At 37.3% G+C, this 14,584-nt stretch overlaps 1 protein-coding gene across 11 annotated transcripts in view; it reads right to left on the bottom strand.

The window, feature by feature from the left end:
- Nucleotides 1-5,240: 5,240 nt before the first annotated feature.
- LOC125680537 (protein PRRC2C-like) overlaps nucleotides 5,241-14,584 on the bottom strand; it is a 37,349-nt gene continuing 28,005 nt past the window's right edge. For 4 of the 11 annotated variants that reach the window (XM_048920208.2, XM_048920211.2, XM_048920210.2 and 1 more), the window contains exons 27-37: nucleotides 13,940-14,020; nucleotides 13,677-13,841; nucleotides 12,947-13,191; nucleotides 12,534-12,819; nucleotides 12,262-12,447; nucleotides 11,888-12,149; nucleotides 11,593-11,779; nucleotides 10,014-10,113; nucleotides 8,792-9,091; nucleotides 8,269-8,482; nucleotides 5,241-6,904 (exon numbers count right to left, since the gene is read on the bottom strand). In XM_048920208.2, coding sequence (XP_048776165.2) covers nucleotides 6,486-6,904; nucleotides 8,269-8,482; nucleotides 8,792-9,091; nucleotides 10,014-10,113; nucleotides 11,593-11,779; nucleotides 11,888-12,149; nucleotides 12,262-12,447; nucleotides 12,534-12,819; nucleotides 12,947-13,191; nucleotides 13,677-13,841; nucleotides 13,940-14,020 — 2,445 coding nt within the window. In that variant the 3' untranslated portion in view covers nucleotides 5,241-6,485. The remainder of the gene's footprint in view (nucleotides 6,905-8,268; nucleotides 8,483-8,791; nucleotides 9,092-10,013; nucleotides 10,114-11,592; nucleotides 11,780-11,887; nucleotides 12,150-12,261; nucleotides 12,448-12,533; nucleotides 12,820-12,946; nucleotides 13,192-13,676; nucleotides 13,842-13,939; nucleotides 14,021-14,584) is intronic. The other 7 variants (XM_048920209.2, XM_056155704.1, XM_056155703.1 and 4 more) reach the window with 3 other exon arrangements.

The following is a 14,584-nucleotide window of genomic DNA, read 5'->3' as shown; positions in this document are numbered from 1 at the left end:
TGCAGGCCTTCCTTCAGTTCTGACCCAATGTAGATACTAGCATCGTTGCTGGAACCATCAGAGCCGACTTCAATCCAGAGAAATTGTATTCTACATCGACCAGAGCCTTGAGGACAATGGAGAACCCCTTGTGGTTTCTGTACATGGAGCCAATATCCATGGACAGGTGACCGCCGCATGCAGAGCACCACAGCAGTGTGGAAATTGTCATCTCTTCTCAAACTGCTCGGCAATGGCGGTCCACTTTTCAGTTGTAGCAGGACACTGGATCACCTCAGCAGCAAACTCGACTTTGAAGTCATCGTAGACTTCTTTAATGACAAGGGAGGTGATGTTTCGAAGAACTCTGAAGTTGTAGGACTGACTTGAATAATTGTCACCGCAGACCAGGTATCGTAGAGTGATGGAAAGCTTCAGACCAAGAGAGAGATACTGTATGTACCACGTGTTCTTCCCTGTTCTGCCTTCTACCCTTCGCAGGACCTCCTTGTGTAGGCTTCATGGTTGTCTTATTTAGTTGTAAAAGGTCTCCTCATCCTCTGTCTTCAGCTCATTTAGTAGAGTACTTTAGTGGCCGTATCGTTATCTTCTTTCATCAGACAGTCATTCCCTGACCCATATAGATCTCGGTTTCATCCTTCACCTTGGTTTGTCCCTACCCTAGAAAATAAAAGGCAAAACAATACAAGTCCAATGCTAGAAAGGCAAATAGCAAGAAATGACAAAGTGAAATAAGACATGTTTAACTGGATTAGGCGCCTATTTGAGTCTTTGACCAATGTTTACCTGTAAGAGGAGGTGCTGGTCCGGTAAGAGTTCTCATCATTTTCTCAGAAAAGCATCAAAAGAAGCAGTGCTGCTGCCTTATCTTTCCTGGCTGTCTCAAATTATGCCATTCTGCAGGAACTGAATTGTGGTTATGATTGAAGCTTTACACACGTCTCTGCTGTGTGGAGTTGTTCAGTACTGTCCGAGAAAGATACCGTGAGGCTAGCCTTTTATACGTTTACGTTACTATGACACACGTGGAACGTTTGACCTACTCAAATTCGGCTGTCGTCGACACCGTGGTCCTATCTCAATAACATCGTACTATAATATGATGGATACACTTTGGCATTGCGAGGAGTTGCCATCCTAAGAATATCGGGCAGCTTTTTGTTTTCTACATATTGCCTTCGTGAGTCAAAAAATGTCTGGTGGCACCGATGATCACATGAAGTCAAGATGAAAATGACACGATTTGACAAGATGGCCCCTAACGTTTGTCTTACGAAAGGCAAAACGGACACATGTATTCAACACGAAAATCAACCTTTGCAAGGTTTTTTTTTTTTTAATTCTTTTGGCATGCTAAAGATTTTGTCACCGCTCCCGAAGTTGCTGTCGGAGCCCGAGAAACTCAACCAGCGGTCCTACATTGCTGGAGACGCCCTCACGAATGACCAGATGATTTTACGATCAGATACGACGAATCTGAACATTTTCTTTATCGTGTGTCCATCTGGTGTCAATTTCTGGACAGTGTGACGCCTGCATATAGTACCAAATCTCCGGAACCAGTGGCCATAAGTATAACGTTAACGGGTTAATAAAAATAAATAAATCATACATTTTCATTCGAGCCACTAAGCCCCATCCTGGCACATATGGAGTTGACAACTTCGGTAAAGGTTTCTCTTCTTATAATTGCCACTACGTACTTAGCCTTGTTGCTTGATGATAACGAGTTAAGAAGCCTTTTTAACGTATTTTTGCTGTATAAACTACAACGTCCATCCCTGCGCCACGGGTTATGAATATCACGATTTTGGTAGCGACATTTTGTTTGTAGATGCCACCGAGTAAACTTTTTGAGATCTTGACACTCAACACTCATTCTAAGTTTCCTTTCTCAAATTTCTTTCGCAGAGTATATGACGCGGTCCTAAGAAATATGATTTTTAATTAAAGTACAAATAAATGTTAATACATGTATATTGTATACAACATTTACTTTGATTTATCCTTTGAAAGGCTGTTTTCATCTCGGTTTTCCACGGGAATTGTGTTCGATTTGTACAACGATACACGTGACCAGGCATATGCTGGTAAACTTTTCTCGAGTACCAAGAGATGTGGTGCCGAACGAAGCAAGGGACCAAATCGAGTGGCGGGAGAAAAGTTTAACAACATACTTAGTACATACTTCACAAGAGAAATGAAAACTCTTTGTGGTCTCTAATTTATTATAACCCTTCCGGTTTTTTTTTTAATCCTTTGATCAAGATCATCAGCATTTATCTTGATTGGTGCCATTTTGTATTGCCTGGATTTGATAATTTGTCTGGAAATTTCATATTGCGATATACTGCAATATTTTAAACTGTATTGCAATATTTTCACTAAGAATTAAAATGATCTTATCTTTTTAAGTAAGAAAACACATTACTTTAATCAGACATGTACCACAACAATCAGTTGACTCTAAACTGATTAGGTGTATATTGAAATCATTGAGGAATAAATAGAATTTTAGGTGCATGCAAATCCACCTCATCAGGAGTCTATTCACACTTGAACAATTATTAAGCAATTTGATGATTTTATAATTGATGATTTGAGCATCTCCCTATTTTTTTTTATTGCGTTATTAAACAAAAGGTAGATCAGAAGTTAATTCGCCAGTTAATTAGTGCCCTCAAAGGGAGTTTACCTGTAGTCCACAGCCAGGTGAGGGTGCACATTGAGTGGTTTGCAAGCATTATTAGTTTTTTTTTTGGTACACATTCAATATATCATCATCCATGTTTCAAGAGTGTCTACCATGTCTTTTCAAATGGATTTAAGTTAAGAACTTACTCAAACTATTCCTTTGGAGAGAGAGAGAGAGAGAGAGAGAGAGAGAGAGAGAGAGAGAGAGAGAGAGAGAGAGAGCGTGTGTGTGTGTGTAGATGAGCGGTATTGCGACATTCCCGACCATTTGCTAGTTTTACTTCACAAGAGGCCCATGGGCCACATCGCTCACCTGAGGAGGAGTTCCTAGCAATAAACAAGCTTGAGCAAACTACCTTTATACAAGCAGCTTGGTTCAAAAAAACTTTTCAAAGGTATCGACCAAAAACTTCATTAATTATCAACCTTGACTACAAATTCATCAAATAGCATATGCCCTTTTAGACGGGTATGGCCATTCATATTAACAAACTTCATCTAAGGAGGCTTTGTGCCATTTAGTTTGGTTTCCTTTACATGCAAAACTTCGATTCCCTATTGTGGCTCCACCCTAACCCAAGTGGTCGTGATTTTTACAAACTTAAATTTCCACCTTGTCTGAAAGCTTTCAAGAAAATTTCAGCTTTTCTGGGATAGTGGTTCTTAGGATTTTTAAACGACCCCACCCCAACTTTGTGATTATCTCCCCTTTGAAAAGGGCATGGCCCTTCATTTGACCAAACTAGAATCCCCTTCATCCAAGGATAATTTGTTTCAAGTTGGACAGCAATTGGCCCAGTTCTGGAGATGAAGTTATTCCTATATATCAGCATGTAAAATTTTGATCCCCTAATGTGGCCCCACTTTACCCTTGGGGGCCATGATCTGAACAAATCTGAATCTACAAGAGAGCTCTCACCTACACTCTAATCGCCAGGTAGTTCTTCCCTAAATATTCGCATGCAAAACTTTGATCCCCTGTTGTGGCTCCAACATACCCCCGGAGTCACGATTTTAGTCCGGGAACTTCCATGTAAAAGTTCAGCGTTTCTAGATTTTTAAATGACCCCACCCAATTTTAGTGATTATCTCCCCTTTGAAGAAGGCATGACCCTTCATTTGAACTTGAATTGCCTTCACCCAAGGACGCTTTGTACCGAGTTTATTGAACTTATTGAACGAGTTTATTGAAATTGCCCCAGTGGTTCTGGAGATGAAAATGACATGGCATCATTTGTACATAGTAAGCAAAATAAACCGCATTCTCCGAAGATCGCACAACTTGGTACAGTTGATCACCAGGATGAGAGGAAAATGTTTAGTTTTTCCACGGTCAAAGTCGTGATATCAGTTGTTGGCAGAATACAGACCTGACTATTGGGGCTGCATCTTCACAAGTCAAGGGTTATTGATTCGTTACCTCGCACTAATCCTCGACATCAGTGACCATAAAAAAAATTGGGCTTGTTCCGAATGTTTCCACAAAAGAGTGGGAACCAATGAGAATGCAGTTCTATTTATAACAACGCAAAGCGAGAGATCCAAGTAAAAATACGTATTGATCAGTTATGACTATTTTAATCGTTTAAGCAATATTGGCTTTCAAAGCAAAAAGGATTTCAAACTTGATCTACTACTATCAATAAACGTAATCAGTGGTGTAAGTATTACAATTGCGCGTGTTTATCAATACAGCAGTATGAAATCGCGTCATTTGTATCCCTGTACACTAAACAAGATGCAGCGATTTCATTGGACGTTTTATTTTTAGTGGGTTGTGCAATGGTACAATGAGCCCAACTTTTACATAGCGACTGATGTCAAGGGTTAGTGCGTTAACGAATACCCCTGGACATGTGAAGATGTTGGGGCTGGGACCAGATTGTTTCTCAAGGTCAAAGTATCACGTGATAGAAAAACCTTGCTTTCGTATTGCTTTGAAATTTAAGTCACAAGATTCCTCTCGGGGGAACAAACGTTCAGGATGCATTTCAACTGGATTGGTGCACGATGACCTACTTTAGGGATAAAAAAGCGGATCAAAGTTTTCCTGAATTTTCCGTTATCAATACAATTATTGCCCCGAAATTTTGTCACAACCTCTCTCACAGAAATACATAATCAGTTCACATTTCAACTTTATTGCACCGCAGTTTTCTGGACCTTTCCCCTCATCATGAATACATAATTAATCAGTTCCCATGTCAGATAGATTGGTGCATCATGACCTATTCTTAAAAGGCTTCTCTATCCGGTTTGGGTACTTATCAAGTCCGAGTGCAGAATGCACTTACAGGTCCAACAAGCATATGATGCACCATTTGCGGTACTCTTGTTTAGGTAAAGAAACCAGCATATGTTCTGAATGATCGAAAATGTGGGAGTGAATCATTCCCAAGATCCTAAGGAGTTAAAATACAAAAGTTACTCCTCGGCTAATGGGTTTGCAAGACAATTGTCAGGTATTGAAATGCTCTATGGTTCATTGTGGTCTTTAAACTCCTGGAATAGATAATCCTATTCCCTCAAAATCAAATACAAGTGAAAGCAGGGTGTAGTAAATGATATTTTGGACAACTTTTTATGCATGTCCATATTCATAAATGATCATGAAATGATAAAACAACTTGTACATATTACATAGCCCTTTACTATCTCAATGAGCTACATTGTTTATAAGCTGAGATTTTTAAATTCACAAATGAATAAAACTATCTTTCCACAACAAAAATCCCTCTGTGCTGAACATTGTAATCGCATTCTTTGGCTAATATACGAAGAACACACCCAACATCATAAGACTGTCTTCACAACTGACGCAACATGAATCCCTCACATACTTATAAATATGTCAAGACTCTCTCGTCATACTAATCACGTCAAGCTCAGACAGACTCAATGATAAAACAAACTCATCATGCTTAGTGTCCTTGGACAATATGTGAAAACTAATAATAAAAAAAGAACATGTGAGAGGGAAAAACAACATCTACATACATTAACACATTTATATATATATGTATATATACTGTCCACACATCATGTTCTCAGAAAGGGCGAGGAAGGGGCAGACAACCTACACCCGAGTCTGACACGGGAAAGGGAGCCTGGGGCAGGGCTCTCTTTTTCCCCTTACAACTATTCACATCCTGATCCTCTGCTTGGGGCACTGCAGAATCTACTGTCTTCATTCATCTTTCAAGACTTCTTCCAACATCAATGACACAAGCTTTCCTCTGTATCTTAGAGCTCACTTAGTAACAATGCAGTTAACTATATGACTTCATAAAATAACAAATCTTTATAAAATTCAAATCACATCTCTGCTGTTAAAATAAATAATCAATAAAAGATTAACACAGACCTGATTACTCAGTCAATTCACTGTAAAACTAGTGTCACTGAGTTTTAGATTTCTCACTTTCATATGAAATCATCAGCATTTGAATAGCGGAAGAACTGCAAGAAAGTCCAGGTATGAAAATTCACCTAGCATAGTGTACCGTATTATTTCACAATTCTTATTGATATTTCAAAGATTCATCACTATTTACACACAATGCATGGCATCTGAACAAATTCAGCCACATTTTCATGTCATACTGATGACTAACAATAGAGCTTATTGACATTGGGCAGACCTCAGCAGTATGTCTGACATTACATAAAACATCATGGAAAAGCTCACATCAATGCACAACTCATAACTCTTAAGGTATAAAACTAAATGTATAAATAAAATAAAATTTGATATAATACAATAATATGCCCAGACATAATGCTTCAATGATCTACTGGGATTTTTCTCCAGAATTTGTTCCTTCAGTGGCAGGTTTGGGGGGCTTCTCATCTGTCACCCCTCCATTCGGAGAAGGTGAGCCTTTCTTCTCCACTGTAGAAGTTTCTACTTTAGGTGGCATGTTTTTAATGCTAGGTTTGTTCTGAGGATTAAGGAAGCTCTGGGCATGAGCTAATAGCCCTTGTCGCTCCTTAGCTTGTTGGGCTTTAAATGCTGACCCAGTTTTAGACGAGTTGTCTTGGGAGGGTGGAGGAGGACCAGGGGGTTTACCCTGTGGGCGGGGAGGCCTGGGATTCCCTGCCACTTGTCCTCCAGGTCGTTGTATTGGATTAGGGAAACTTCCTTGGCTTGGTGGAACATTTGGTCGGAAATTACCAGTATTCAATAGCATCTGTGGTCTGACAACTGATGCTGAAAAAGAAATGTGGGGAAAGTTAGTTCTTTGTTAAAACAATATTCATTTCACAATACACGTCTCTGTTATGGAGATTGGGAAACAAACATTAATTCCACTTTCAAGTTACTGCTTACCTACATACACAATAACTTTATTGCTTGTAATGAAAAAGAGGATAGTGTACATGATCAATGTCTTGGAATGGAGATTTGTGGAAAGAATCCAATAATCTATGTTATATGATGTTTCTGTGCAACACAAGCATCCAGTCTTATTAATTCCCATTATGATTCATCACTGGAAAGCCATTGTCGCACATTCACCTAATTAAAGCTCTCTTATTCATAGTTCACTAGTACAAGCAATGCTGAGAATTTAAATAGAGACAAGTCATAAGTCAATCAAAGTAAAGGCAAACAGCAAGGGTGGTCGATTCAAATTTTTTTTTTATCCAACATGCACTCATGCAATGAACAGACATTTTCCCAGTGGTACTAAGAACAGCTTAATAGTTCTATCATCCTCATGCACTTATCAAACTAAATGTTTTAATGCCCAATACTAGTTTTCAATATTCATATAATCAACATGGTATCATGGAACACCACCAACAGTAATATTACATGTTGTTTCTATACCATATACATGTGTTGTTGTCATTTACTGATGTTTTTGTAGAATGTTTTAATCTTGGTTTCTCTAAATCTTCTATTACCATATGTTCAAAAAGAATATACAACTAGATACACTGGCCTATCATCAACTTGAATATCTAATACTTTTATCAATGGGTTATGGAAAACAGCTGCAGACATTTTTAGGTGTGAGAAAGAAGAAAAATAAGAACTGAAAAAAATAATAAGTAGCCAAACTTCAGTTGATAGACTTAATGATCAAAATATAAAATAAGTGATTAAATGGCGAAAACTGTAGTATCAGATAATAGAGTGGAATATTGGTGGTTTCCAAAATGTTCTGATAAATACAAAATATGCATATTTTAATTTAAAGTTTTAAAACATTAACACTATGCAACTAACTGAAACTGTGAAAAACAAATGTTTGCAATAAATGAAATATTTAATTTGTTGTCCATCAGTAAATTTACATATTGCAAGTTGAATGAAAAAAATGTGTAAATTTCGTTAAATTAATATATATCAATGGCAAAAGTTCAATTCGAAAACATGATTTATTGTGATGCAATGCTATAATTTTTATTCACTGCTAAAATGTCCATCATTAAATATTGATCAGTTAATGCAAAAGGACACAAATATGCTTCCTTTCTTAAAATCAGATGTGTAATAGGTGACACATAAACAAAAATTGTTTTCTACGACAAGCACATTCAAATTTTAAAACAAGCGCTAGTCACCTCCAGATTGTATATGTTGGCCATATGGAGTGTTCATCTTTGGATTGAATGGTGGTGCATTTATGCTGTTGTGCACATTGCTATTTCCAAAGGTATATCTTTGAGTTCCAGCACGATTTTGCAGCTGATTTGTTCCAAAGAATTTGGAACCCCCCTGTGATTGTGGCACAGAAGATGACACACCGAAGTTCGTGCTTTGTGGTGGCGACTTCATCTAAAATAATCGAATACATAACACAAATATTCATCAATGTTGACTCTGTCCATTAAGGAGAATGGTTGTGAAATTTTGATGAGTAGCTACAGGTTTTGTCAATACCGATTGATTACTTCTATACAACTACATAAACCCATGACCACTACCAATAACATTGAGTACATAGATATAGCAGCAAAATTTTGGCAAGCTCATACATAATGGAAGGCAATGACCAACAGAAGTAATCTTAGCCCTTCCACACTGTTTAGTGTAGCTAGCTTAAGACTGCTGCTGCAGTGTTGGGTAGAGTGAAGGGAGGCTTACAGGTGTGCTTTGAGGCGAGACTGGAGTCTGGCTAGGCTGCTGCAGAGGGTGGCTGAACTGCGATACTTTGGAAACATTTGTCTGAGGCCCCAGACCAAGTGCTTGCTGAGCTACAGCTGGATTAGAAGGCTGCAGGGAAAGATTCAGTCCTGTAGCAACTGGGTTATTGGTCTGATTTCCAAAAGTTTGCATGGAAAACTGGGGTCCTGCTGCGGCAGCTTGCTGCAGAGCTCCTGATAGTATGCATGCTTGAAACATCAATTGCTCTCCGCCCGTTTTTCGATTTCCATTACCCATAGGCTGAAGTAAATGTATGCAATTGTTAAAAGCTATGGTATGCATGTGTTTTGTTTCGATTTCAAAAAAAAAAAATGCCTTTTCACAAAACATGACAGTCATTTCATACTGCTCTTCTTTACAAAAAAGATAAGTTACAATATAATTCAGCTTTCATCTTAACACATAATTTATATTTCACTTTAAATTTTACCACAAAAAGTATGTTAGGATATCAAGCAGCAATGAACAATTGTACATCATGTTTTGCACAAATTGTGATGGGATGGCGGTAATATTTATGGTGTTAAGCATTTCTGGCAAAACTAGCATAACCTCTCTATGCACCTTGTTTATTTCCATCTTTTACCATACAATTTTACATAATAAACTGAATGAAATATTCTGACTATTTCAAATAAACAAGTCATTTTCAATGTCAGTATTTTCCCCATTCCCTCCTTCATATCAGTAATAAGAAAAATCATGCAAACCCTTCACCTCAAAAGTCAATGTACATACTGAATATACATGTACAGTGTAAATTGTAAAACTTTCATGGAGATAAAATTTCCTGGTTTCTTTTGCTCACCATGGAATTAAGTATGTGGATCTGTCCACACCATAAAAACAAAACTCTCATGAAAATTATTGATTACTTTACAGAATATCAATATGCATCGCAGCATTTTTCTTGACAAAAAACCAAACTACCCCCCCCCCTTTTATTTTTCGATACTAATTTTAAAATCCATAGGCAACTATCACGGGAACATACATAATGAACAGTCATGACAGCTGATAAATAAAATGACCAACAGTGATCTCCAACATGTCAGTTTGCTTCAATGTTGCATTATGACTTTGAGATGTCCTGTCCAGTGATAATTACACATAATCAACCTGGAGTCTGTCTGTATATACAGAAGAAATTGATATTCTATACCTGGATACTATTTGATTGTGCTTGGCTTGAAAAAAAGCTTTGCTGCATGGGCTGCTGAGACTGTTGATAAAATGATGATGTCCCTTGATGAGGTTGCACCCTAAAATAATCAAATTTTCAATTAGTCATTCTGCCACAACACAGTAAGCAAGAGCAATACTCCAAAATACCCCTATGCTAAGTATTAATGCTTTAGTAATCAATGCAAACACACTTATACTTATCATGTGTTGGCTGGTAGTAAGAAGTATTGAATATGGACACAGCAAGGGCAATGTGATTTGCATACACTGTACAAAAAGTGTGTCAACATTTATCTTGCAAGTGAAGTTTTATGCACGGATCTACCTACCTCACCTCTCCAGCACATGGCCCTTTAAATAAATTAAAAAAAAAGAAAAAAGAAAAAAAAGATGTGTTTGGGGAACAAAAAATACAAATGCCCCCAATAATGGCCAATTCCAAAGATGGCAAAGGTCACAAGGACAAATATCTTGGTACCAGTAGAAAGATCTTGTCACAAGAAATGCTCAGGTGCAATATGAAAGCTCTAATATTTACCATTTAGAAGTTATACCAATATCAATTTTTTGAAAGTAGGTCAAACTCTAAAGTCAACAATTTTGGTACTCACAGAAAGGTCTTGACACAAGGAATATTCATGTGAAATATCAAAGCTCTAGCACTTACTGTTCAAAAGTTATAAGCAAGGTTAAAGTTTCAGACAGAATTACAGTAATATGTTAAAACTATATTTTTGATTGATCGTTTGTTTTTTGTCCCATCAAGAATTTTTCACTTATGTTTTTGAACCCCATCACAACTATATCAAAAATTCCAAAATTTGCGGTTTTCTCTCCTATTGCCGTCGATTTTTTTGTAATTTTGCATCAGTTGTATCTATCAGGAATATAAACGTCTTTAAAAATGCAGTTCGACCAACGGATAATTCATTTTAAAATATTGGAAGAGGAGGGGTGGGTGGGTGTACATGTACACTTACAAAGTCCATTGGCATGCCATATGAACCTGTGCTAATTGTAAGATAAAGTAAACTATCTTCAAAGTCTGACGGAATAACTTCAAAGGCATTTGCAAGAAAAATGCACATTTTTCTCTTTACGGTTCTTCTTGTGATTGATGCAATACCTTTGCTCCCTTGTAGAGTTTTATAACAAGTTCTTTTTTTATTTTCTTGCTAGGATAATTAATTCCTTATGAATTTAGAATTATATCAGTGTTGTGGTTTGCAGTCCATTTTCGTATTCGATGTTATATTACATGTTACGTTGTCCTGTTAGAACTTTATGCACCTTTAATTTGAAGAGTTCCACTGATGGAAATAAGAATTGTAGGAAGTATGACCACAGGAATGTTGCCCTTGCTGTACTCAAGATTCAATTGTGGGAGACTTGACCACAGGTATGAAAAGTTGCAGATAGACAGGAAACAATATGCCCTGAACTTTGCATACAAATGTTGATGTATAAATTACCAGATTGATCCTAACAAACTCCTTACAAGTTAGTGTTAAATAAAAGCAAACTGTGCAAGTTTCTAATGAGTACTGCCAGTCTACCTTTGTTGAACAACGTGAGAGTTGAGAATCTGTGAAGAGTTAACATTCTGAGTAGGCTGTGTTAGATTTCCAAACAGTGTGCTGGGGTCATACTGAATAAAGGACATCTGTGAAGGTTGAAGGGAGGTGCTGTTCATCTGCTGTCCAAACTGAAGAGATCCAGCAGCCATATTCTTTTGCAATGCTCCTACAACACAAAACCACAATACAAATTCCCACGTCTTTTTAAATTCAATTTCAGTTTGTATAACATCAATGTAAAATTTACTGCATTTTCATAACAAACTCCATGTACCATATGCTGTGTTTTGATTGGGTGGCTTAATGGCAGTAGACATGAGTGATGAAGTGGCTGATGACACCATGATAGTGTTCTGCTGTGGGGGTGTTTGACCAAACTGAGCATGCTGTTGCTGTTGTTGAGGTTGGTTCCTGTTGGTGTATGCCGACATCTGAGGCATTGGAAATGAATCTTGTGAGGGAGTCATGAATAAAGACTGTTGGCCCATTGGTGGAGGCTGCTGTGACAACCCATACCCGTAGTTTGACTGACTCAACTGGAAAACATTTTTCGCATTTATTCAATACAGCACTTTCAGTTAAAGAAAACAAAACCACCTATCAGTATAAATGCAAATGGCAGAACTGTGTTACCTACTCAATACATACCCTTGGTTCTTGTTGCAGGATTTGCGATGTTCCTATAGGAAAACTCTGGAAAGGATGTTGTGAGGTAAGCATAGACTGAAGAGAAGAATTCGGATCCTCCACTGGAACACCTAACATACCCCCACTTCCTGCACTATTAGACAAACTGTCTGGCTCTAATGGTGACTGCAGCTGTTGAGGTTTAACCTGTATAACAATATACCATGTAAGATACCAGTATTTTATACATTTTTGTTCCTTTACATGTAATAACACAAATACACAAGATTGACCTTGCATACGTTGGTCTGCTCTGCATTTTTGCTATCCATCGTAGCATCCATTGATGAAGAGCTGAACGTTGATAATGCCTCCTGTATTCTTGGAGATAAATTCTTTGATCCTCCCCTACTACCATCATCAGCTGACATAACTACAGAATCTAAAACAATGCCAGACCCATGTTCAGGACCTGCCAAGTTCGTGTCTGAGCTAAAGGAGTGAAACGATGAAGAGGCATTTGCAAGATCTGCTTCAGTGGTAGGAACGGTGTTCCCTAATCCTGCACTACTGGAAATCCTAAAGAAAACAATACATACAAATTATCAGTTTTCATTTGTATGTCACACAATTAACTCACTGGAGAAATACAACTAGTGTGTACAGCACATACAGGTATTTGTACTTTATACCACAAGACACTTACACATCAAAGACATTTGTCTGATCACTGTCCCAGAAGGTTTTAACAGCAGCAATTTTAGAGTTAAGATCTTGGGCAGCAGGAGAAGCGGGTCCTGCATTGTGATCACTGCCTGATCCCCCGGACAAGGACACTGTGACAGGGGAACCCTCCTCAACTGTATTGGCCTTCTGTCCTGTCTTATCAGGGAAACTGGTGGCCAGATCATCATCATAGATAAAGTCTAGCTTAATCTCATTCGATTCATCCTGAAAACAAACTGGATTCTTTACCTTACTACAACATTTCAAGGTAATTGTTTGCTCAAAACATACATGTAAAACAAGTAAAAATTGCCTATACAAATAAATTTTAAAATAAATACAAACATGTAGTTCAATGTCTAAAAAGGGAACTGCATGTTTGGTAAATCTGGATTGTACGGAATAATTTGATATCTCCAGTTATTCATGCATCCTTCCTAGATTTGTGCAAGAAAATATGGTTATGAAATGAAAACAAATCTTGGTTTGTGTAATCTCCATCATCAATGTTATAATCATTACTTTTTTTTCTGTTTACAGCGGATTCTACATTGTTTTGAACTCTAGATTTGATAATTTTTGTAAATGTATACCAAGCATATTTACATGCATGATTAAATCATAAACATAACTTAATTTGAAATGCAGAATGTGAGAGGAAGAGAGAGAGAGAGGGAGAGGTTAGTAGCATTATGGCTTTTTTGCTTTACCATTGGGACTTTATTGAAGCTAGGAGGAAGCTGTATTGGCTCTGGTTTTTCTATGGCAGATGCATTTCTTGATTTCTCCTTCATCAAGTCAGGTTTCTTTATTGTTTTCATCCCATCTGGTTTATCCATTGTGTCCTTTACACTAACTTTCTCACTTCTTGTGATCTGCAGAAAAAATTTTTGTAAGCCCTGCAAATGTGCAACTTCACTCTGTATTGACATGTTTTAAACGCGATGCTGAAGAGCTTAGAATGACAACATACCTTAGGTTGTCTCTGTGGTTTAGGAGATCCAAATGATGACTTGCTATTATTAGCAAGCTTATCATCTTCCTGATGTATTGCCTATATTGAAAAAATCTTATAAGTAAGAGCATTCAGTAATGATATAATATCTTTCGTCTTATTCAAATACAAACAGCATTCTGAATAGCAAACATGCTTAACATCCAACAACATTTTGTTCAAAGGACCTCCCCACTTTATCTCCCGACATATGCCCCCCGATGATTTAGTAAAACATCAAAGCTTGAATTATGTAATTTACAATGCCAAGAGATGGTCATTAATGCCTTTACTTGGAGGTTTGGCAATTTAGTTGTTCGTTTTCATTAAAGGGACTGGTTCACGATTTTTGAAAAAAATATTTTGCATTTTTGATGTTAAACATTTAAAATATAACTTAATTAATGTTTGCAGCCAAAATTTTGACCTTCTGAATGCAAGAATAAAAGAAATATTTTAGCCTTAATCTGTGTTATGTAAACAAAGACTCGAGTCTTTTTCTGTATACAAACAAACCAGTGAAATATTAATTTTGTAATAAAAGGCATCTCAATTTTGCATAGTCACATATTTAAACTTTTAGATGACACATTCTACCCAAAGAATGCTTGAAATGTGAAAGAT

Source organism: Ostrea edulis, chromosome 2, assembly GCF_947568905.1.
Source record: "Ostrea edulis chromosome 2, xbOstEdul1.1, whole genome shotgun sequence".
NCBI lineage: Eukaryota > Metazoa > Mollusca > Bivalvia > Ostreida > Ostreidae > Ostrea > Ostrea edulis.
The sequence above is the reverse complement of the archived record's forward strand: the minus strand, read 5'-3'. Positions and strand labels throughout refer to the sequence as shown.